At 31.7% G+C, this 26,638-nt stretch overlaps 1 protein-coding gene and 1 long non-coding RNA gene across 4 annotated transcripts; one reads left to right on the plus strand and one right to left on the minus strand.

Moving 5' to 3' along the window:
• Positions 1–3,624: 3,624 nt before the first annotated feature.
• On the minus strand, positions 3,625–26,611 carry LOC148609085 (metal cation symporter ZIP14-like). 3 transcript variants are annotated; one of them, XM_088596498.1, is made up of 10 exons: positions 25,689–25,824; positions 23,365–23,487; positions 22,378–22,552; positions 21,711–21,880; positions 20,704–20,838; positions 16,460–16,507; positions 13,763–13,966; positions 13,032–13,233; positions 10,325–10,512; positions 3,625–8,773 (listed from the first exon to the last, which is right to left on the minus strand). In XM_088596498.1, the coding sequence occupies exons 2-10, from the start codon at positions 23,374–23,376 to the stop codon at positions 8,618–8,620; spliced, it is 1,290 nt and encodes a 429-aa protein (XP_088452624.1). In that variant the 5' UTR covers positions 23,377–23,487; positions 25,689–25,824; the 3' UTR covers positions 3,625–8,617. The 3 variants fall into 3 exon arrangements, with proteins under 3 accessions (XP_088452624.1, XP_088452622.1, XP_088452623.1); XM_088596496.1 differs by lacking the exon at positions 23,365–23,487 and having other exon boundaries at positions 25,689–26,611; XM_088596497.1 differs by lacking the exons at positions 16,460–16,507; positions 23,365–23,487 and having other exon boundaries at positions 25,689–26,611.
• Positions 10,508–20,062, plus strand: LOC148609086 (uncharacterized). The gene is made up of 3 exons (XR_015924828.1): positions 10,508–10,832; positions 14,457–14,587; positions 18,736–20,062. It is a non-coding gene; the product is annotated as an uncharacterized LOC148609086 (long non-coding RNA).
• Positions 26,612–26,638: the final 27 nt, after the last annotated feature.

The raw sequence follows: 26,638 nt of genomic DNA on the forward strand, positions 1-26,638 counted from the left end.
GGGTTAGGGAAGAAACACAAGTTCGTGGATTCTTGAATTCGTGGTTGTGAGATTTTTCAGTATACACTTCAACTCAAATCTCTTTTTCGTTTGGAACTAAGTTTAGTGGTTTTGGCCTTTCCACGAAAGCCACGAAAATTGGTACCCAGCGAACAATAATACTTTCACAGTATCCTATCATTCTTGTAGAATCCCCTTATAAAATCAGTTTTGCCATATTGGTTGAAATGATGTTAAGTATATTAATATTGATTTTTTACTACGTGTTCTTGCACAATCTTGAACTTTTATATAAAAATTAAGAGTAGCCTAGTGGCACGTTAATTGTATTTTGGGGTGTTTTGCCATCATTCCATCATTACTTCTTTTCAGACACAACAAACTTTATCAATGAACACAGAACATAGGCGGCATTTTAAAGGTGCAAATTACACATTTTTAAAGTACAATTTAAGATTTTACACAGTAACAATTTACAAATTCACGTTTTTGGAACAACCAATTTTGAAATTACACTTTTATAAGTTACAAAATGATATCGACTGGAAAACTTTTTGAGAAATCGGATAAAGCTATTTTGTGTATCCTTGGATAAAGGTCAGATGACATGATCACGATTCTGAATAATTAGTGAAGTGTTTAGCATATTATATCAACTGTGAGATGTAAACCATGTATGGAGACGTAGCTGGTATATTTCTATGATGTGTAAAATTAGTCAAACTTTCATTGTTTAAGGTGGCCCCTAATTATTTATGGACCCCACAATTCGATCTCAGGGTTTACGTAGGTTTAATATTTTCCTTTCTTGGTTGAATTTAGACATGGGAGAATCGTAATCCATTGTAATTTTTTTACATTCTTAAAATAATCGATGTAAATCGATGACTTTTTAGTTTTCGATTACTTAATATATTACTTAATATAAAATAACTTATTACGCGTCAGGACTGGTGAAGTAATTATAATTACTTTTCAACTATTTTTTACAATGTTTGAGTGGAGTGATCAAATGTTAGGTTTCTCCTGATATTTAGTAGTATAAAACAGTGCTAATCTTCATCGTTCAATTACTTCTCTGTGTTTTCTCTATAGAAATTGAAACCATTATTTGCTATGTCAAAAGAAAAAAACTACTTTTAAAAATGTGTTTTCTATTTGCTCTTACAAAATCAAGTATATTGCAGTTTCATTCGGCTAATCTCTATTTTTTATTAGACATTTTTTGCTTTTTGTTTTGTTTTTTTTTTTTTTTTTTTTTGTTTTTTTTTTGTTTTGTTTTTGTTTTTGTTTTTGTTTTTTTTTTTTTGTTTTTTTTTTTTTTTCTAATCATCAGCACCATATTTGGATCTTTCTTGTTGAAACATTCCAGAAAGTAGTCCGTAAAAAAAGTAGTTCCTAGGATGCATTGTATATTTTTTGTGATTTAGCCAATATATGCAAACTGGGTATCATCTGAAAGCTTATAATGCCAGGTACACACTGAATACAACAGTTTTGAACTCTGATGTAGAGAATAATTTGAGTCCAGATCTTAAGCCCATTGATTCGTCAAATTTCCAAACGGAAAGTAGTATTTTTAGTACCTGTCTACTTTCACTTCACTGTTCTTTCTTAGAAGCCATTAAAGGTGTGCTGCAAATTTTATGAGAGAGTCTCTAAAGGGTCCCCTCTATGATAAAACCTGTTAAATTCATTTTAACAAACTTTAAAAGATTTGGACCTTGAAAATTACTTAATTCAATTACTTAGAAAGTAATGGAATTTTTAATACTGGTTTTACACCTTATAAACACTATCCACATTAGTTGTCTGGTAAGATCATCCATTTCATGTTCAATGCCTGAATATGAGGCTGACTCTATAGCTGATCTGATCCGAAAGAAGGAATATCGTTTAGCTAGATCCTTTGATCTCAGTTTCCGCTATAAAGATGACGTATTATCTTTAAACAATCCTAATTTTGGGGATTTGATACATCGCATCTACCCCCCCCCCCCCCTTTGGAACTTGAGGTAAAGGATACACAGACACTGTGAAGTCAACCTCATATTGACCTGCGCTTAGAAATCGATGGTAAAGGAAAACTATTGACCGAACTTTACGACAACCTTAATAACTTTTCAGTCAGAATTGTCAACTTTCCTTTCATCTCAGGCAACATCCATTCAGCATTTGCGTATGAAGTGTTCATATCACAATTCATACGTTATGCCAGAGTTTGCCAAAACTACGCAGACTTTTTGTATCGCAATAGAATTCTAACAAATAGGCTTCTGGAACAGGGTTATGTTGCTTCAAGATTGAAATCATCACTACAAAAGTTTTATGGTCGTCATCATGAACTCGTGGATCGTTACGGTGTATCCATTTGCGTCGTGAAAACTGATATGTTCAACGTGTCATAGTTTTCCTTTCTTCTTTCGTCTAACCTGGACGACTTTTTATGAGCAACTCGGCAGGTGTTTCTGGAAAAGCAGAGGACGCTTACCCTACCGGTGCATGCACCTGGTCTATGCTACAAGTTATTAGTGGAGTCCGAGTTGTTCATTTGCTTTTGATATTTTGTATGTATAATTTGAGTTACTTTATGTTCTTTGTTGTGTATGTCTGTTTTCCATGTCTGGTCTTTGTCCTTGGATTGCATTCCTTTTATTGCCGCTATAACCTTGGTTCCCTTGAATACTTTTTCAATTAAGTCAACTCTTGTTTTCAGGTGTCAAACAAACCATCAAATATTCAATGCTGTCTTTTACCATTTGTTCTGACACAAATTATTTAAATTAATGATTTAAATCCGTATTAATATCACACAGCAAGTGATTTATACAAGTCAAAACCCACCAAATTCACGATATTTCTAAATTAGAATCAGATACAAGTCAAATAACCAGTTCTTAGTTTGCATTCAGTTGTTGCCTTTTTAAATCATATACAAAATGAAATTGACCCTTTGAATTAGTTATTGTTCTTAATCTAGTTGATTTTGTTGTTAAAAAATAAAACGTTGATTCGATGGGTTTTTCTCAACGATCAATTACACGTACCAATTGCAATTGGCAGTGTCTGAATTTTATTTGGATTGAAACTTCATTTTGTATTTTTTACAAATCAAAGCATGTAAGTATTGGTATATCTAATTTCTCTTGAAATCCCAAGAATTCCCATCTCTTACATTTCGCAAAACGTAGGGAAAGCCACCTCCCGTATGCATATTACCTCTAGACCTCAAAACTTCCGTTACTTTCACCCTAAAAACCAAATTTTCCACAAAACACGGCATTCTGAACTTTTGGCAGAAAATCAGTAACCATGGCAACGGCAACTTTCACATGGATTTGAAATCCTCAATTTTATATTTATGTCATTAAGGACAAGTGGAATTTCATATGGCATTTCGCCTTATTCTGTTAAGTAAGTCTGAGTAAATTTTTAATGCATATCTACATAAAGCTTCATTAAAATATCACCAGTGGTTGTGGTAAGTAGACTCAGGAACAGACCATGGTCATATCAACCTCCCAGAAAGCGGAGAGTATCATCGAATATGCTCCGATGTATTAATGATCATTATATACCCCCTGAAAAGCGAAAGGTTTAATTAAATTAAAGACTCAAGAGGTACTCAGTGATAAATATTTTATTAGACAAGAACACAAACCACAGGAAATACATTTTAGTTGTTTTCTCAAAAAGCTTACAGCAATGTGATCTTAACCATCTAACAATGCATTAATTCCAAATTGTCACTAAAAATGAAGTAAAAAGATTTAAAAAATGGGATTGTTATTGACAAATTGCATGGAAAGAGTATAAATAAATTCCTTGAACTGACTAAACCTTTGTTTGTCATGTTAAAAGCACGATCTATACTCTGTAACTGATAGCATTGACCGAGTAACAAAGGTCATTAGAAATAAGTAGTATTGAATAGTAAAACCAAACATGTGTAGAAAGAGTAAAATACATGTATATTGAATCTTTAATCAAACCAATAATTCGGAACCCCCCCCCCCCCCCAAAAAAAAAAAATGTTACAATGAACTGAAGATCATACAAAACAGCCTGGTACTTCATAGTGCTACAGTAAACCATATAAACAATAACTTCCCAAATTAGCTGATTATAAATATCAGAAACAGATATTTATACAAAACATTCAATCGCATTTGACATTATCAGATATAACACAATAAATTTGTAGAATTTATTTTACACAAGGAGCTGAAAAAAAATAATCATCTATTGTATGAGCTTTCTTTTTTTTTTTTTTTTTTTTTTTTTGAAAAACGTAAGAGGATTATAATCGCAATAATTAACAAAAATATGAAATTGAACTTTTGTAAAGTGCAGTTTCAATTGCAATCTGAAAAAATAACTTTAATTTAAACAAAATAATCACAACTATTACTGCATGCCAATATTTCATAATTTACAAGAATTCCAACCACACAGAAAACACAGAAAAAAGACAAATACACTGTTTCACAGTAAAGTCTTTATGAGTGGAAGTTACCATGATTCCTTTGGAAATCAGGAATGCAAAAGTATTACTTAAAGGCTAACCAATACATGGATTGTTGACTTGTCCGTTACACAGAAGTAATGAGGTAGGTAGAAGACTTTAACAGATCTCAGTATATGACCTGTAAGCATAACTATTCTATAACATGCTATAAATTGGAAGGGGCAAGAGTCATTTCCTTGTCCCTCAGGATATATATATCCCCCATCAAAGTGTCCAGCATAGTATGTTTAATGGAACTTTTATAAAAAAGATATCACAAACCACAAGTCCAACAGTCCAACAGTATATCCACTAATAATAATACACAAACCATGTTACATGTTAGCAGATTGTTACATAAAACATCAAGCCACTTTACAATATTTACTTTGATTGAACAAAAACACATAAAAATAGAAATTTACATTGAAACTTTACTGGAACAAACTTGAGATAAATAAGTGTGCTTGTAAATTCATCAAGAAATGAAGTGTGATATAACAGAACATATAAGGTTCATTATAAAGATATCACAGTTATTTCAGATAAATGACACTTACAACATTATGTCATTTTGTGTATCAAATACACTGTACCAATACACAATTCATAGAGGTTGTTCATTAGAACATAATGGTACTGACGTTTGGTATTTACACTTTCTGGGGAGTTATAATATGCTGCTTATATGTCCAATTTGTTGCTGAAGACAACATCTTTCACATCCCAAGCACAAAAGGAAAGTTTCATAAATCATATCATATCATGTAATAAACAATAAATATGTAAGGTATGCAGGTAAGTATAAAACACTTGGAGATAGTTCACTGTCAATGTAAGGCACAGATCATTAGATTTACTGGGGACTGCAATTTTCATGAGGGATGGGGCAGAGTATTTTTTCCATGTTTGATGAATGATTATATAAAGAAAAATATTTGGGAAATGAATTTATTTCCGTTGGCAAAGTGTTGGCCATAATATATTTTTTTCACAAAAGATGCGGCCATAACTATTTTTGGCTAAAAAGGGGCTCCAAATCACCCCACCCCTATAAATCAAATGATCCATGCCAAATAGATTCAATGTTGAAAGACTTTATAATTTTATGAATAACCCAATAGACCTTTTTCATGTTCCTGGGTTTGATTTTTTTTTTATTTTCAGCAAAGAGAAGTAACCTTCCACCCGACAGACCGTTTTACTGTCCAACTGGAGCAATGGACAGCAGTAGACTTCAAATTCAAATATTTGACTTATTGAAGCTGAGATAAGTACTTTCGAAAAATTAATTTCAAACCATTTAGCTCCATACCAAAGTGTACATAATTCAAGTATCAAAGAGAAAAAATATTTACTTCCCTTCTTTTCCCCGATGAGACAGAGGTAGTCGGATGTTTGTGGATAGTCCCTTTGAAAAATTTGCCAAAATAGCTTGCATTCCATAAATATATAGAAAAAAACAACTATAGGGCATGTACAACATACCACAGAAATATAAATAGCACAAATCCCTCAAATTTTCCTGTACATGAAATATATACATACACACAAAACACTTTATATCCAACCAAAACATTTAAGAAAATAACTAAATAGCAAAATATTGAACATGAAAAAACTGTGATGTTTCCAGTAGATATCAAATGTCAAATGTGAAAAATGATACGTTACACATACAATAACATACCAAACACACAAACATAAATAAAATTGTAACATGAATTCATTTGCAACTACATACCTGAAGATGTTTAAATGGGCAAACTCTTCCTTCCTTCATAATTATTAAGAAAAAAACGGAATAAAAATCATTATGGTTTAAATTTACACAATTCATATTTCGATATTTACCATTCATACAGAATTAAGTCATGTGTTTACTAAAAAACTTATCAAATTGAGACGAGGAACCATAAAGACGGACGTCATCATGTGTTTTCATTAAAACAATTAAATTGAGACAAGAAACATGAAGAATGGGGTCATCATGTGTTTACATGAAACCAGTTACATTGAGACCATTTACAAACCATAAAGTATCATTATGATGATAAATGCAAATAAAAAAAAAACGGACTCAACTAAACATTTAAAAACTTTCTGATAAAAAATTCTGCAAAGAACAAGCTATGTAAACAGATATATATATATATATACTATGTCTACAAATAGATTAATGGCAAAATAAACAATTGAATTGAAAAAAAAATGTTTTAAAATGCTTCATTTGAGATGATCTCATTTTCAACAAACAACAATGAAAAAAAAAAGTAAAAAATGTGAGCCATGCTTACTAACTTGATACCCCCTACTGCCCCATTTGATAACATGCATATTTAGACCTCCATATTGAATTTGAACAAACACTAAAATAGGAGGTGCACAATGGAAACATGTAATAAAGATTCCATTCAGTGGTATAGAAGGAATGAATGATAAGAGATAGACCCCCTGCGTAACAATAAGAAGGATGGACTGAAGGACAGACACACCTATCATTATATACCACACACTTTGCAGGTGGAGGTATAAAAACATAATTGCTTTGATTGTTATAAACAGACAAATAATACATTGAGATCAACCCTTAAGGTTTGAATTTTTATTTAGATATTGATATAAATGGGTGGGTTGCAGGGTCAGAGAAGAAAAAAATAACAAATACTTAAATCTTAAATAAAAAAAATGAACAAAATTAAATTATAATCTATTGATTTTATCAATGATTGCAATACATCATATATTAATACTTCATTACTGTAATATAAACTAACAATATTTATAATATTTTCTAAATTTACAGAAAAAAATAATGTTATGTAAGTTCAACAAATCCATCTTCCAATATATAATAAGAAGTATGAATCTTACTTTTTACATGCTTAATTCATGTTTAAATTTTGTTCAGTTTTGGTGAGAAATTATCTACATGTACATGTATGCTGATTTCATAATTACTATTTGATATAAATTTACTGTTAAGAGTAGAAACTAAGAGTATTCCAGTTCAACAGAAAGCTTAAAATTTGTTAGAAGACGTGTGATGGGAATATAGAAAGAATATGTAAGCCTTGAACTAACAACATAAAACTTATTGATGGTTCTTACTGATGATAGATGACAAGCTCCAATTATTATGTTATATATATATATATATGTTTTCTTATTTTAGAATACTAGTAGCTTCATTTTATTTTATGCCAATAAATAATGGGGGTTCTACCCTATTTTGCAAACAAAATTTTTGTTGTTTTGAAAATTAGCTTTGATGCTAAATTGAACTATTTGTATCAAAGGATGAGTTGTTGTATGTTTACTTCCACCAAAATAAAAATATGAAAATAAACTGTCATTGGGGTTTGAAATGCATGCATCTCTCTTGTAATTCTTCATAATTGTTTTCCAACGACAAAATTTGTTACTTGTAAAAATTGTGTACGTAATTATATTTTTATATATAATATAATATCTGTCACATTTCAATAATAGTGTCCCTATACAATATGATGAAAAAAAGGGGGAACAAACATTTTTTGTTGCAACATAAACAGTATCTAAACACAAATTCAGTCTTGTATCAGTTGCAATGCTTTAATATTATAACAATTTATTAAATTCATTATTATAAGGGTTGTTTTATATTGAAAAAAAAATCATATAAAATACATTATTTTATAACATTTTGCATTTCAGAAATAGGAATTCTAATATAATTATAAAAACCATAATATTATTGACTATATATCAAAATGTATATGGAAGATTGATTCTTAAATATCTCTCAAATTTTAAATAGTGTCTAGTATGCATTTTATATTTGTTGACAACAAATTACATGTTGCATATGTAAAACTGTACACCTTGCAACCTTAAAACTTGAACATTTTATCATACAAAAGAAACTTCTATTATTTGTGGCAAAAAATTTCATGGAATGTCAGAACTTCCTCAGTAGTTAGTAACTCACGGGAGTGAATTTCTGGGAAGGTTAAATTGGATTTCATCTTAATGTCTGAACTGGACATAAAAGCCCACAATAATTGTGAAAGCACACAGAATTGTTCTTCTATAGTTAACATATAACTAAAAAGCATCTTTTCCCCTGAATCACTTTTCAAAGTCGATTTCTCCACCATAAACAGCCATGAGAAGTATTACACCAAAGCCACATAGTAAGCCAACATTTTGTAGTATAAATATCATCAAAGGACCTATAGTTACTTTGTTCTCTTCTGATTCAGCAGCACTATTCATCTCAGGCATCTGTAAATATAAATGTTATGTTGACTGCTATAGGCTTCTCATAAAGATAAACTACGGTAAACATATTAATTTTTTCGCTGATTATGTCAAGTGACCATATTTTTGGGTATCAATTTTCACGGTTTAAAACAATAACTAGCGTTACATTGTGTTAAAAACCAATTTCAGGAGTACTATTTTTCAAACTTTTCTGTACACCGTGAACAGTATACCAAAAATTAAATTATTCATATTATATTCAAAAATTTTTTGTCATTGATTGTAAAAGAAATTCTAAAATTTCTAATATTGTGTTTTTTAATGGATGGAAAATTTTACGTTCTGAATGTAAAAATTTGTGTGTTTTCTATTTTGAGTAGTTGTTATTTTCCCAATCCTGGTATATAAAGCAAATACAGCATAAGGAGAAATAACTCTTAATTTTAGAAGAGGGAAATTAGCGTGTTTTCATATTCTGACATCTACTATTAGTGAAGAAAGAGTAATCAAGGGAACCAAGGTTATAGCGGTAATCAAAAGAATGTAATCAAGGGACAAAGACCAGACATGGAAAACAGACATACACAACAGAACATAAAGTTACTAAAATCATACATACAAAGTAACAAAAGCAAATGAGCGACTTGGACTCCACAAAAAACTGGGAGCATGGACCAGGTGCACGGGTAGGTTAAGCATCCTCTGCTTTTCTAGAAACACCCGCCAAGTTGCTCATAATAAGTCAAGTCCGGGGTAGACCAATGAGGAAAGGAAAACTGTGACCCATTGAATAAATCAGTTTTCATGGTGCAAATGGATACACCACACGAGTTCATGTTGATAACCATAAAACTTCTGTAGTGATGACTTCAATCTTGTAGCAACATAACCCTGTTCTAGAAGCCTATTTGTTAGAGTTGTAGCGTGATACAAAAAGTCTGCATAGTTTTGGCAAGCTCTGGCAAAACTGATTTTAAAAAAAATAAAATCACTGTGAAAAATATACTTACAAGAGACTTACATTTTGTATTAATTACATTCAAACATTTACATGAAGTAAAAATATTACTTTTAAATCCAATTACAAAAAAATTACTGTTGACCTAATATGTACAACTCTATAGTTTAAATTAACAAATGTCAACATATGAAATTAGGTTTCTAAAAATAATGCTGGGAACAGTTCTAGATCTATAGCATAAATACGGTTTAAATGCTTTTAAAAAAAAAAACATAGAAACAACTTGAAGCCTCGTGTCCCTGCCACCTAAAGAAATGCTTAAGTGTTAAGTCCCACAACTCGTGTAAAATCTGTCAAATCAAAATGGTGGTGCAATATGATCAACTACAAATGGTGACTAACAATCCTATGAAATCTGAACAAAATCTGTTGAGCAGTATCCACACAGTATGAATGGACACCAGTTTTTCAATGTTCTGTTCTGGGTAATGGTAATGGACAAAAACAAATTCTTTGGAAGATGTCAGAGGATTTGTAGGGTAATAATACAACCTGTACAACGTAATTACCAGGTACTAATTACACATGTGCAAGCACTAACAGTAACATACCATGTCAACCAATGAGATGTAAAGGAACATGCCTCCAGCAATGGCAAACACCCAATCATGAGCTGTTGTATTTTCTCCCAATAACGTCCCAACAACCAAACCTAAATAACACATGCAGGCAGACAAGAAGTTATACATCAGAGCTTTCTTTACGGTCATACCAGAGTTCAACAGGATAGCAAAATCACCTGTAAAAGAAATATATGAAAGACATAAAAAAATACATATATCAGGTAGTAAACCGAAACACCTTTGTGTGCTATAGAGCCAAATTCCTATGTAGTGCAACATATGCCTAACATACCAATCAACCTAGATATTATTAACACATGTTTAGGTTCTCATATGATTATCACAAAATTTACATATGAAAATCATATGATAATAATATGACTGTAAATAATCTTATAATTTTATATGAATATCAAATGTAGCACTTTTGGCTTTGTAGTTGCTGTCTATAATAAAGGATATTCCCCTCCTGACAAAGAGACCTTACATGCATTCTGTGAGTATAACTTGGTAATAGTCCAATACTGCCAGAAAATGTTTTGATGAGAATAGGATGCAAACTTCATGCATACATGTAGTTTGCTAACTAAAGTGCAGAAAAGTCCAACATAAAGGAACAAAAATCAAAACTTGCCATGGTAAAGCAATGTACTGAATACCAAATGAATATCCACAAGCATGACCAAAAAGCAAGACAGAAGGGTGGACAGAGTACAAACCTAGTCCCCTGTGGGGAAAGTCCACAGTTGATTCACAGTAATATTAACACTTCAAGCAACCTTAGTAAACCTAATACGGTATCAATAATCTTCTCAAGATATATTTTCCTGTGAACATTGTTATCTTTGTATGATTCACCATGTACCCTAATGGCAATCCCAAAGATGTAGATTATTCATTTTATTGTGTCCATAATTACATATTTACACATTGAAGTTGTTACATTGTTAAAAGAGTTAATCCTATTCCTGCAGACTGGAGTGCAGTCAACACGGTCAACATACATCCTACTTGTAAAATATATCATCAACACTTAGCCTAGAAAACCCATGATTCATAAAGTAAGGCACCATTCCTTTGACTTCAAATATATTGAACTTGTGTTGACAGATGGAAAAACAAAGCAAAAAAATAATAAAAAATTACTATACTCGATATCAGTTCAACCACGTTATTGATTTAAACATTTATTTTTTTTTAAACTTTTTGTTTTCCTGGCAGTCATCTTTCTTTTTATTTGTTATGCTTTCTCTGTTTACAAGAACCAAACTTCAAAACTTACAGTTTATATGAATTTTATAATTCCTAACAAAAAATTCCTTTCTTATTCATTGTTTTTGTTACTAAGTGCATATTACTGACAAATACTGACAAAAACTAACCATTGGATTTCATTACTTCTGTGAAAGACAAAAATGTAATTTCTCATGAATTTGAAAATAAACATACAATTGGTAGGAAGAATCTCAAAAGACACAAAAGTAGTAAGGGTCATCAAGGGAACCAAGGTTATAGCGGTAATCAAAAGAATGTAATCCAGGGACAAAGACCAGACAAGGAAAACAGACATACACAACAAAGAACATAAAGTAACTAAAATCATATATACAAAGTAACAAAAGTAAATGAGCAACTCAGACTCCACTTAAAACTGGGAGCATGGACCAGGTGCACCGGTAGGTTAAGCGTCCTCTGCTTTTCTAGAAACACCTGCCGAGTTGCTCATAAAAAGTCAAGTCTGGGGTAGACAAACGAGGGAAGGAAAACCATGACCCGTTGAATAAATCAGTTTTCATGGTGCTGATGGATATACCATAATGATCCACAAGTTCGTGAAAACGACCATAAAACTTCTGTAGTGATGACTTCAATCTTGTAGCAACATAACCCTGTTCCAGAAGCCTATTTGTTAGTAAGTTAATTGTGATTTTGGTTAAACAATCAACTGAAGATAGTTTTAGTAACAGAATCACATTTGACTATAAATGTAAACATTGTGATGCAGGATTTAAATGGCATCAGATTGGAACAAAAAAAAAACATTGGTGGATGGCCACACAACTTTTTTATTTCAAATTTGAATGGCCCAGACATTACTTGATGCAAAAGAATAATTAAGGCAACCAAGATTATAGCAATCAATCAAAAGAATGTAATCCAGGGACAAAGACCAGACATGGAAAACAGACATACACAACAAAGAACATAAAGTAAGTAAAATCATACATACAAAGTAACAAAAGCAAAGGAGCAACTTGGTAGACCAGTGGGGTAAGCATCCTCTGCTTTTCTAAAAACACCTGCTGAGTTGCTCATAAAAAGTCAAGTCTGGGGTAGACGAAAGAGGAAAGTAAAACTATGACACGTTGAACAAATCAGTTTTCATGAGGCAGATGGATACACCATAATGATCCTCAAGTTCATGATGACGACCATAAAACTACTGTAGTGATGACTTCAATCTTGTAGCAACATAACCCTGTTCTAGAAGCCTATTTGTTAGAATTCTAGCGCAATATAAAAAGTCTATGTAGTTTCAGCAAGCTCTGGCATAACGTATGAGTTGTAATATGAACACTCCATGCACAGGTGCTGAAGGGATGTTGCCATATATGAAAGGAAAGTTGACAATTCTGAATAAAAAGTCATCAGATTATTGACTTGATAAATTTCTTTTAAACATATGGGTACAAACCTAACTCATGAGGTAGCTCTTCACAGAATACAGCCACACATATGCTAATCCCTGCCAGAATACTCTCAGTAAAAGCTGCTCCTATTGTCAGTCCATCTATAAAGTTGTGTAAACCATCACCAAATATAATCATCCAAGCCACAGTAGCCACCTCTTTCTTTGTGACTGTCTGATTATCAGATTTAGTGTGACCATTGGATAGCTAAAATAACAAATGGCAGTATATTTATACCAATAGCCTTCACAGTTTTTTTATATTAAAGACAACTCCATTAATAAAAATTTGGGTATGTACTTAGTGGTCCTGTACTTAATATCTTATTTATTCAGTAAAATATTTCTACATGTACATATAGAACTAGATCTTTGTGCGAAATTAGATCTCCAATTGGACTGCATTACATTTAAAAAATAACATATATTGTTGACAAGCAATTCAACAAATGCTGTCAAAAATGTCATTTGTTAAAAATTGATTCAAAGTCGTTAAAAATATGAAATTGTAATAAAATAGTACATACACTATATATATATATCAATTTATCTTATATAAAAGACCTTTCGTTTTCATGACATTAGCAAAGAAATTTAAACCATGTCATTTAAGCATACAATGATCAGGAGAGGGATCTTTGCCTAGTCTACATGGTCTAGGACATCATGTAATATTCTGAATTACAAGGCAACATTTATTAAGAATTATGTCCAAGTCATTGTCACAGAAGCCTCACCTCACTTTTCTCCTGATCGAGTGTGTCCAAACTTGCCATACTGGCTGCATTATCTTCTAAAGGCCTGCTACTGGAGAATGAAGATTCTGATTTACTGATTCTTAACTTGTCTATTGGCAAGGTTTTGGTGTCCTTATACCTACTGCTAACATTAACTGGGGTATTTCTCTTTATACTAGGGTACTGTCGTTCTTCATCATTTGTCTGTAAATAGGTAATTATAGAAGATACAATTGTACAATAATTGGAATTTAAAACATTAGAAAAAACAGCTTCGTAGTGATGTGTAAAATTGCGGTACCACAAGTCTACAGCAGTCTCCAGCCTATTTCATTGAGATTGAAACAAAAAACACTCATACACATGGAAAAAATGGAAAGGTAGCACAAATCATTAACCTTTAAAATGACAAATGCATTGTACATGTGCTTGGTAAAAAAAAACAGTCCATGCAATGACCCTAGGTCATATCTCTATTTCAGATCAGGAGTTTTAAATGATCCCTATATACCTCACGTTTAATCAAAGCAAGGGTATGAATATTTATATCAACTAAACATGTTTTGTTAAATACACCCAGAAGATCTTTCTTTTTTAAACATTAACTTCAATTTAATTCATAGATTTCAAAGTTGTTTAAAATAATCAATTTGAGGACCACATACAACCCTTTTGTTTGTCTTTATAATTACAGAAAATTCATCCAATCAAAGCTTGTATCATCAAAGTTCAAAGAAAATCTTTCAAAAAATGGAGGGGCCATGTTGTAACAGACAAACTGCTGGATGATGGGGTAAAAAACATTATACCCCTGCAACTTGTTATGTAGGTATAATAAGGATTTTGGCCATTACATGTACATCCTCACACATCTGAATTTCATACAATAGTTACCAACTTTTCTTTTATTTGTAAAATGTACTTTATCAAAGTAGTATATAAGGTACGTATTGATACATCCCAACTAAAAATCTCTCCGAGATCGTTGTAGCAAAGTATGATATACATGTGTAATTGTACATGATGGTTTCATTTTAATTTATACACACGTTTATGTGAATGTGCTTTTATATATATTGTAAGCGATAGAAAAAACATCTATTATGAATTCTATACAACAGTAATGTTAATACAAAAATTGTATATATATAGGGAACCACCACCATGTTACCTTAACTAAATATATTTGAATACAAGGAATACTAATTACGAATACTGCCTATCATCTTCAGTGATTTGGTTTCCTGTGAATCAAGGCAGGTTAAAAACTATTGCTTAGCTTACAAATTACAAATCCAAAGTACCATGGAGAAACAATAGATCAGACAAATGCAGTTGAGGGGCTTCTAGACTCTTTTCACAGTTGACGTAGATAAAAATAAGCAACTACATGTAAATACTAGTGCTATATTCATGGTTTAAACTCTGCATTGAACAATATGAACTGTTCTGTAGAGTAAAAATGTTGGAGGCCTAAAATATCTACTATGGTAACAATAGCATGATCAAATACAACAACTTACGTGTTATTTTATGCAAGTATTGAATTATGTAAAACAAGACCTAATTGTGTAAAATTGAGAATTCTGACACCATTTCCTAAACATAGATAAAAATCATATGGATAATTCATATTAGTAAGCAAATTCTTTAATGATAGGCACATGAGAAATTACTGTTCACTTCTGAAGTCAAGTGTTTTTGCATCAAATTTTTAAGATTTCTTATAAAAACAATATCCAGTAAAGGGCCAACCTTGAAATCTCTCAGAGGACATTTTGGAAAACCATTTATAATGTCATATTGGTTGTTTATGTAAGATTCTGCTATTTGATTTACTGTAATTGAGAAATTTTAAGTGGTGCTTTAGACATAATCAGATACAGGTTTGTAAAAATTGTACATTTTGAAAATTTTAGGGTTTTAAATTTTACTGAAAAAAAAAAATCTAACTTTAAATCTGACACATGGTGTTAAAATAGAAATACTATAGAGACTTTCATAACAGGTTTCAAGTGGACTGTATAGAAATACTATAGAGACTTTCATAACAGGCTTCAAGTGGACTGTATAGAAATACTATAGAGACTTTCATAACACCCAGGCTTCAGGTGGACTGTCCTTCGAGACTTTCATAACAGGCTTCAAGTGAACTGTCACTGATATTAATTGTATACACATAATGCCAAATTTTTTTTTTTTTTTCCCTCAAAATCTGTTGAGCTATGCAGGACTGTTGCACTAAGAGGTAGTTACATTTATTTGAATCCCTTCAGTTGGATCATCTGGCTTTGCTCACGCAAGATAATAATTGTTGGCCTTCAAGAGCATCTACATGCAAGGTCTGATTAAATGTAAAATTTTATCAATGTCAACAGGATAGTTGGGCTCAGGAGTTTTAAACTGTTTATCAAGTCTTGACATTTGAATATCATAGTTCATTGAAGCCTTACAAACCTACCCACATCAAATTTCAAAAAAAATCATTGAAAGGTTAAGTAATATGTAGACAGATGATCTAAAGAACAGACCAACAGAAAAGGAGATTCTCTGTTTGTGAGGTAGGGGAGAGGGTTCTGAAGTAACATTCTGTTAAGTTGGTTTTTTTTTTAATGTAAGCCCTATCTTTTAAAATGATTGTTTTTGTGACAGATGACAAGATTTGGAGAACATTTATTCTCCAGTAGTCATAGTTACCTCGAATGGTACCTTGCAATATTCATGTCCATGATTGTGAGTTGATGTCTGTACAAAATAAGAACCAAAATTAACATCACAGTTGAACACATGTATATATCTCTTATAAAATAGTGATTTGCAGAGGACTTCCACTTAAAATACAGCTCAACATGCTCAAATAAAGTTCAAACAAAAACACTATCTTGTCAATTTAATTGTACCACAATTGAATACATCTTTATCAATTTTTTTTTCTTAATTAATTTGTCTGGTTATAATAAATTCTATATTAAAAAAAAATTTAATGTTATTCACAACAAATATTATGAGTACTCACCTGGTGGTCAGTACATTTTATTATGCATATATTTTTGTACATCTATGATTTTATTTACGACATCCATTTCACTTAAAAACCACCCATAAAAAAATACTTTCTAAAAACATAAACAAGTACCGGCATGTATTTCAAAACCAGTACAAAAAAAATGACAGGATATTTTTGGTAGCATGTCAAGCATCTCCATGCTTTTAAATGGACTCTCTCTATATAAGTTAGTATATAAGTTAGTACATGTATTGGTAACAAAAGGTCCAAGAAAATTATAAACAGTTACAGTCCAAAATCATTCAACAGTACACTAGTTTTACAATTCTAAATATTATGCACAGCTAGAAAGTTCCTTACGTCATTGTAAAAAATAAATGCTTTTCCAAGAAATTAGTTTTCTATGTTGCACATCTGGAAATCTATCAATTTTTCAAAAATAAGCTTTGATAAATTTTTACATGCGATTTCAGGTGAAAATTAAAAAACTTTCCATTAAAAGTAACAGATTGTAAATATATAGTTTTATAGACCCAGTTACCATCTCTATATACAACATATCAAAGTTATTCTATATACTAATTCATCCATATAACAATACATACAACTTTTGTCAACATGCATTCATGCTTAGCAATACATAGTGTTCTCCACATGCTCCCATCTATCTAATTTTAATGTATAGCTATAATATGAACATAAAGTAACACAAAAGAATATGCTGGTAGTCTGTAAGAATTGAACATGGATGTACTGGTTCAAAGACAAGATTAAGGCCAAAGAAAAAAATAGTTTATAGACTATAATTGTGGTTAAACATTCTATGACAGCTATTTTATGAATTTTAGGATGATGATGTTTGACCTATCATACATTCCCTGCTTAATATTATAAGTCTGACACGCAGAGCCAGATTTTTAATGTGGTAAGCATGACACCACATTCAGACACATTAGTCTGACTTCTAACCAATCATTACCCTATCTCCTGTATATACCATAACATCTGAGTTAACTGTATATGATGAAAGGCAAAATAATGTTGGTTAATTCATTCCTTAATTGGACTAAAATCACAACATTGCTAAAAATGTTATCCTTATTTGGATTCCTGTACATGTATATCAACATCCAGATTAACCCAAGGTTAAAAACTACTTGTATAAAGGTAACATATTATACAACTCAAGTCATTTCCTGTTAATATCTTTTTTATATCTTGACTTGTTTCAAATTCTGCAAAAACTTTATGTTTGTAAGAACAAATTGTATATTGAGCAACATCCATCATACCTACTTCATTTAAAGTAAAATAAAATCAACAATTAAGAAAAATCTTCACTGTATACATAATTATCACACCAAGTACAAAACGAATAGGATCCAAGTGGGGTCCCCCTTTTGCTTGAATAGAAAATAAAGTTTCACAAGGATTCAAATTAGTTGTGGTTTGAGAGCAAGGACATTCTATTTCTAACACGGGTGCTGGACCTTCAACCCTTTTAATGGATACTTTCATGTGGACTTTTGATATCCTTATGTGGACCTTTGATTTGAAACTTGCAAAGGTCCAGGACCTTCCACTCTTGAAAGTAAATTTGAATACCAGTCTCAGGGCTCTTGTTGATATAACAATAGAGGCCCAATACTGAACAATTAGTGCAAGTATGGACATACCATTCAAGCTTGATAAGCCCTTAATTCCTCAACGGTACACTGGTAACAACCTCCAAAACTGATACCAGACTTCCTTTTGCTATATAGCATTCATAAAGATTTATAAATTACACTCATACTCAGGTTCATGACTCTGACAATTCCTATGAAATTCTACTTAAAAAAAAAACAGTCACCTTCATTGAGATTAAGGAGGTTGCATTATATGTCTTTAAGATAACCAATAAAAAAAACTTCTGTATACTTACATGATTTAGTAACTATAAAAGATATTTCTTACTCTTTTACAGATAACAATACTGCCATTTTACCAACAGTTAACACCACCAGGTATGGACTACATTCACTGAGAAATCGAGCGGCCAAATTACGGAATAAGTTCGTAATGAAATGAGTTCTAATAATTTGAAAAACTTGATAGATGAATGGAAAGAGAAATGGTGTCCATGTTCCTTCTATATCTAGACACTGGTTTTTCCACATCATGTCTCAGTGGTGATCTTTTTAGTTTTTTTTTTTTTTTGCTTCGCTTTATCCTTGCATGACTTTGTGTTAATGCATGTTTTTTTTATATATTTATATGTATTTTCAATTTGGTGCACTGTTAATGCATTTAGAGCTAATTTTCATCAGAGCATAAACTTAAAACCTACATTTGTTACTGCTTTTAAACTTAGTGTATGTTGTATGATTTGACAATTGTACATGAATGTGTGTCCATGAATTATGCTGTTATATGTATATATATATAAAACAAGAATAGGTGTATATGTACATGTAAATGTGTGTGTTATCCATGTTTTGTTGGTTTCATAAGCTCTGCTGAGCTTATGTTTTACTGTTTTAAATGTACAGACTTTAAATACAATTTATCTGCATTGATCACAATTAGACTGCTATTTTTTTGCAATCATATAATGCATTACTGGAAATCACTTGCATGGGTACCTACCTTCCTCTTTTGAAATTTCAGGATCCAACATTGACATTGTAAGGTTTTAATTTTAATGCTTTAAAACATCTGATAATTGCTATATTTACATGAATCTGTACAGCAAAACTTAAAATGATTGTAATATATGTCTCCATAGGATAAACCTGATAAGAACAACCCTCAGGCAATGTAAAAATTTAACAATACTTCATGTTACTGGATGTTATATGACATGGAGTTTATTAATATGGATAAGTGGTTTTTATCCATGTGGTTTTACAATTAAGCCTTGGATTTGAATTGCAATAAAAAAGACAAGCCAATGAAACATATCACAGTTATTTTCTTTTGAATACTTTTTTTAAAATGTCTAGGTTTTATTTATATGTCAAAAAGAGGAGTTTGAGGTGTGCAAAAATACAAAAACTATAGTAAAAATGCAGTAGAAGTGAGCTGTTAATATATAACTAGAAATACAAAAAATGTATTATGATCTCGAGAGAATATACCCACACTTCACATGGACCTAAATGTAAAACCCTTGTTGGATTATCTCTCTTTGGAGTCCTCTGACAGAAATTATATTCCTTCATACATATCTACATAAGTTACCCAACCTTCCTATAAAGATTCAACAAAATCTCTAGAGTGGTTTAGGAGGAGAAGCACTTTTAAGGTTTTAACATGTAAAACCAGTAATTTGGATTGTCTCCCTTCAGAGTCCTCCAGTAATTTCCTTCCTTCCTGCAAATATACATATGATACCCAACCATCTGACAAAATTTTATTAAAATCCACTGAGCGCATACAAGAAATATGGACAGATGGATGGATGGACTGACAGATGGGGTAATTCCTATGAACATTTGTACCCTCAAACTATGTTTGTGCTGGGTATAACTACACTCCTTTTACTTTCATATTAAATGCTTAAGTACAAACCATTTTCTTCTCAATGGGGGGCATGGGCTTTTATGTTGAGTTGAATCATTTAAGAATAATTTATCTTTTTCAGCAGCAGCCAGAAATAAACACTTTTATTTAAAAATCTACATTGTTAAAAACATGTGATGGGGGAAATATTTAATCACATTTTTTTTTTTCTGTCCATGTCTGAGTAAAATAAAATTTGAGCTCAAAATTGGAATAATTTTACTTTTTTTTCAAAAGATCCCAGGGCTCCCTCAGTAGAACCATGGTCAGTACAATGATACTCCCATGCATCCTTGCATTAAAATACTTAAGACATGTTAGTATATGTAAACATATAGGTCTAACCTTTTCATACCAAGTTACTGGTATCTAGGCTTTGACCTTGACTGACCTGTCTGATTTTGAGGACAATTTTCAGAAACCTTTCAATCAGAAAAAATAGATAAACTCCTCCTAATACAGTGCTGGTTTTCCATATATACATCTCACTGATTTCATGGTCCTCTGTGTACATCAGTCCTATGGCCTAGAATTAGAAAATATAGAAAGTAATAACTGAAAGGTAGGCTTTAAATAAATATATGATACATGTAGGTACAGCTGTATAGTGACCAGTGATATCCTTCCCCACATTTCAATGTCTTTAAACTGAGGAAGAACTACACATGTATCTCCAGATAAAAACAGTAATAAATGTACATGTATTATCAAAGTTGACCTCTCCAAACCATTAAATGAAACATAGAGCTTCTTTATTTGGTTCATCTTACTGATAATCTACTACAGGGTATGATATTACTATTTTATTAACCTTAAACTATCTTTGACCTGTAGGGCAAGTTGATAAAAATTCTACTTTCCCAAATGGAAACTAAGTTACTCTTCAGTAAATGCATATTAAGTACATTGTAATACGAAAATAGTTGGTTGTCCTCTGGGCATATACAATTTATTTTTACTTGTTTCTCTCCTCCCAGGCAATAGGTTGCACTAGGAGCAAGCTTTCCTGCTAGAGGGGTTTGTTCTTATATAAATAAATTAAAAAACTTCCTCTGTAAAACAATAATAGCTGAAGAAAAAACAGCAGTAAAATACTGAAGGTAGTACATTATAAATTATATATTGAAGGAAGTACTCAATAAAATTACATATAAACATGTATAAATGTTAGGGCTGTTTCTTTAAGGCTGTTTTCTTATCTTTCTACATACATGTACATACATCATGTACATAGCTTAATACATGTAAGTTAGGTTTACCACTGAACATTAAATGTTTACATGTATAACATGTATGTTGGTTTTTAAAACCAAATAACCCCCAGTATCATATTTTATGGACAAGATCATTTAACACCCAAAGTTTAAATCATTAACAACTAAACTGCTATGTACATACCTCAGGTATAAGTACTAGAAGCCCACTGGCACAAAGACTTCCCACAGCTAGGGCTACCATAAATATCAATACCTTCTGGTAATAATCTTTCTTCATGCATGGTAATACTACCGCACCAGACAGCGAACAGACATTGATAATTGTCACAAACAAAAATCCAAATCCCCATGCTGTAAAATATATACACCTTACAAGTTGTTTGATCTATGTAGGTAAAGAAGAAAAGACGTGGGGAAGCATCCTTACATAACTAACAATGAGAGGTCCATTTCTATAGCCTACATTTTTTAATTTGAATAATTACAATACAAATGCAGTGTCCAAAATAGCCTAATATAGAGGATGCAGGATGCATTCTTTCTTTGGATATGCCCATTTTAATATCCTTCAGAAAAATATTAGAACTTATTTCAATCACAATAGTATCTATTTTTGTTTATCTTACATTGATATTTTGCCCTCTCCTTGCCATGCTTACTGTATTTTCCAACAATATCACTAAAATTGTATATACAGGTTACTTGTTAATAGCAGTGAGTCTAGTTGATGGAGTTTCTTAAATCTAATAATGATGACACAAAATACAAAAAAAAAACTCATAAAATGTACAATGAAATAACTTATTTCAGTCAGAGCAGACATTCTTTTGTAGGTAAACTATACTTACATTGAACAGAAGAAGGTCTGGCTTTATGTTCCTGGCTCAAAGATGCATGGCTGAGATTTCCACATACAATTTTGTTGAAGAGAAGAGCTGGGGCTATTGTAAAAACTTCTTCTATTGACAAAGATTGGTTTGTCTCTATAGAGTAAACTTTCAACACTTCCGCCAAAGGTAAACACTGAAAAAAAATTATTGCATCTTAGAGAATATATTCATATCATTGGTCAAGAATGACTCTGGAAGCCACTCACAATAATACAAATGTACATGTATCACCAAATCTTTTGGACAATCAAGGTTGTGTACATATATTTATAAGAACATTTTTTAAAACAACATGGCTAATGTAATTTTCACCAGAATTCAGATGAATTTGAACAGATAAATGATAGTAGTATTTATTACCTTAAACAATATTTTCAGATTTCTTAGTTACTGGTCAGTCAAATCATGGATCAAATTGGTCATACCCTCATAAGGCTGCAAAGTCAATTCTACATCTGGCATCTAATGTCAGAAATTTAACTGTGACAAATAATACTGTCACACTACATGCTCATAATGTCATGTATGACTCACATACATGTAGCATATACTTGAAAACAACAGTCATTTGATATTTCTTCCTTAATGTTTTTTTTTTAACATACATGTACATGTAGTTATATAAAATTTTATCAGCAAAAGATGATAACCAACATACATTTGTATTTACAATAACATACTGTACATGTATTTATCAAACAAAAACTACCAAGCATACAAAATGAATTTAGGAATAAAGTATAAACTTTAAAGAATGTTTACCATAAGAATAATTCAATTAGACTTATCTCAAATTTTAATCTACAATATACATAAATCCAAGTACATGTACATGAATGTGTGCATCTGAGGTGGAAAAATACCATACATGTATATTCATACTGAAAACAAGTACTACCTTTAAATAAGATAGCCAACGCATTAAAAATTGCTCTTTTTACTTACAATTTTCTTCATTTCATTCTGGAAATTACATGACACACACTTTCAATTTTCGATACGGTTTTTTGAACGCCACTAAGTTATCAGTATTTGGCCAATCCGGAAACAGATTCCCTACCAAGTGACCTGCGTTTCCACAGAAAAGTGTTTTAGAAGTCAATGGGTAAAAAGCGAAACTATACCAACAGCATCGGAAAAATAACAACTTTGACGTAAATGTTCATACAGCCCAAACAAAGGGAAAGGATATCCAGGCATTTACTTTCCTTTTCGAGTTTCAACACAATTTCTTTTGAAAGCCAGAGCAGCCCCTGATACAAACAGTACATGTATACTTAAACTTTTGTTTCATTGCAGTCCCTGACTGGGTCACATACATGTACATGTACAAAAGTATCTACAAAATATACATGTACAGTGAATCTACATGTATTATCATTTGCATTCTTGCAAGGTTACAAAAATGTACATGTATTTATAAAATAGTATTTTCCTCTGGGTAGTAATGTGAGCTTTTGCTCACTACTAATTCATAATTCTTTATGATACATGTACATGTATATCTGTTTGTTTTTTCTGTATGAATGATAATGTATGTGACTCAGTCAGAGACTGCAATGGAACAATTAAAAGTCACAAATTGCATTCTGTTTTAAACTGAAGTACATGTAAAAGCCGTTAGTTTAGGTGGATGAAAGGCAAAAAATCTTAGACTTGCACAGAATATATTAATGTGCATATATTTGTATGGCAGATAGATAATTTCTGATAAAATGTATATTTTGTACATGTACAAGTATTTCACTTACAAAAATGTACTAAGCCACACCTAAAAAAATACTCTGAACTAAGTAGAAAAATTACTTCCAGAAATATACTTCATTACTGAAAAATTACATCTGGATAATCAAGACTTTAAGCAGAATATCACATTCAGAAGTCATTTAACTGGCTGTTCTAAACTACCTGTACATGTTAATTAGTACATATAGATGTATACACAGGGTTCTCACTCCTCCCCCAAAAAAAATAAGTCCCAGGACCCCCTTGCCACAACAATGACAAGTTCTTAAAGGAATTCAGAGGGTCCCAAGAAAAGTGAAGGGTACAGTGTATGTGGTTTGAGTGCTTAAGACTGCCAACAGCAGCTGGTGGAGCTTCTTTGTACCATGTACAGATACATGTACATGTAACATGTGCTTGTTAACCTTCTTTCACTTTTTCCAACCACGGAAACATTTTCAGCCATTGCATAGAATGCATACTGCATGTTCTAATTTTCTGTGGTGTACTGGCTGTAGATGAACTTAAAGTACATGTACAATATACATTCTTCCTCTATGTTGTCCAAATGAGGACTAGATGGGGATCTTGTTTTGTCTTCTTCTGCCAGTCATTTTCAACCATCGAAATATATCTTTACTTCGATAATTAGATTTTGATCTTTTCAATGTTTACTCCCATAAAAAACGTCCCTTGATGAACCTCACACATAGAAATTAAAATACAATGTCTCCAATGTGTGTCTGGTCATCAAATGGACTTCAATTAATTTTGATGCAATATACCTGACAGTTAAGAAATATTAATCAACAATAAATATTTATTTTACACTTTTCTGATTATCTTTTCACATGTTATACATTTGTATTTGTCAATCGTTTATACCACATGCTTATCATCAGATACAATGCACGCTGTTTTATTATGCTTACAGCTTGAATTAAAGTTTGAAAAAATAAACAATCAAATGGGGCATTGGGGCAAATTGACTTCAAATCGAGTAACTGTTAATCCCTGTTGGAATTCAGTGTCCAGAGCTTTTTTCTGATTTGGCAGTGCCCAGAGGTGTTTTCTGATTTGGTGGCCATATCAGAAAATAGCTCTAGACACTTAATCCTGAAAGGGATTAGAGTACATGTCACTGTTTAACTAGTGTAGATTTCTGCAGTTGGATTGAAAATTTTCATAAGTCAACTAGACACCCCATTTGTAATTTTCAGGGGTCCAAAATGAATTTTGGAGGTCAGGGACATGGAAGCTAAGGTCCGCAATAACCCTGTATTCATGTACAAATGTCAACACAAGTTTTTTTTAAGAGCAGAATTTAAAAAAATATTAATCTATCTATTAATCATTTAGTGCTACCTACAACATACAAATGAGAACTTACACGGGAGACTTGAGTCCAGAGTAGAGACACTAATAAAAGATACTTCCAAGTTCTCAAAAAGTAACGTGTTATCAATGTAATGATGACAAGACTGATGAACATTGACCATACACTAGCATATCCGGTAATATTTTAATTGTTAAAAATAACTTACATGTTTTAAAAGACATTTCCTCCTCTCTTCCACATTAGGTGCAGTTGAACAGGTAGTAAGCAATGTTTTATTCTGGTTTAGACCAACAGACGGAATAAACTTTTCCAACAAATCAACTGAAACTGTGTCTGCTTTACTTATATTGAACACAAAATCTGAGATGTAAATATCAGACACATCTGATATGCACTGAGTGCCATTAGGCGCACCACACTTTGTAAAAACAACAAACATAAAGGTAAGAAAGATTGTACACAACTTGAACATTTTAACTAACGCAACTTTGACGGATCAGAGTTCGAATATGTTGCGCTACAGTAGTCACTCCAAGTATTTACGCGTTTTCTTTTCATCCAGTTTATCATTTATCAGATATACTGCTTGGTAACCTTGTACATGTACTTTATCAGTTAAATAAAACTGTAAGTAAACAGAGCACGTTTCTGTGATCCAAACGCAAAGATGACCAAGAAAAAAATAAAGGCGAATCGGAGATGTGACGTACTTATAATCCGGAATGTATGCAGTGTCTTTTTTTTTTTTTTTTTTTTTTTTTTTTTATTATTATTATTTTTTTTTTTTTCAATAATTTTATAGATTAATTTGTTTCCGATGTATAAGATTTACGCAAAGAATCTTTTTCTTCTTCCACTCAAACGATGTTCTAAGAAAATTATTCTTTCTACTCAAACGATGTGTGTTCGAATTGAAGAAAATTATTCTCTCTCCACACAAACGATATAGATATTTGTTCAAAGAAAATTATTCTCTCTCCACTCAAACGATGTTCTTCAATATTCCTCTTACAATATGACTTCTTATTAATCATATAATTTTAGGAAACAAACTGTTCCTGCTTCATATTACTTCGTTAAATGGTAGTCCTGAATGAGCTACGCCTATGTATCGGATGTGAAATGCAGTGTAGCACTCCTTAAAACATATGTGAC

The sequence above is a fragment of the Perna viridis genome, chromosome 8, assembly GCF_037379345.1.
Source record: "Perna viridis isolate PV_CMFRI_1.1 ecotype Kerala chromosome 8, ASM3737934v1, whole genome shotgun sequence".
Taxonomy (NCBI): Eukaryota; Metazoa; Mollusca; class Bivalvia; order Mytilida; family Mytilidae; genus Perna; species Perna viridis.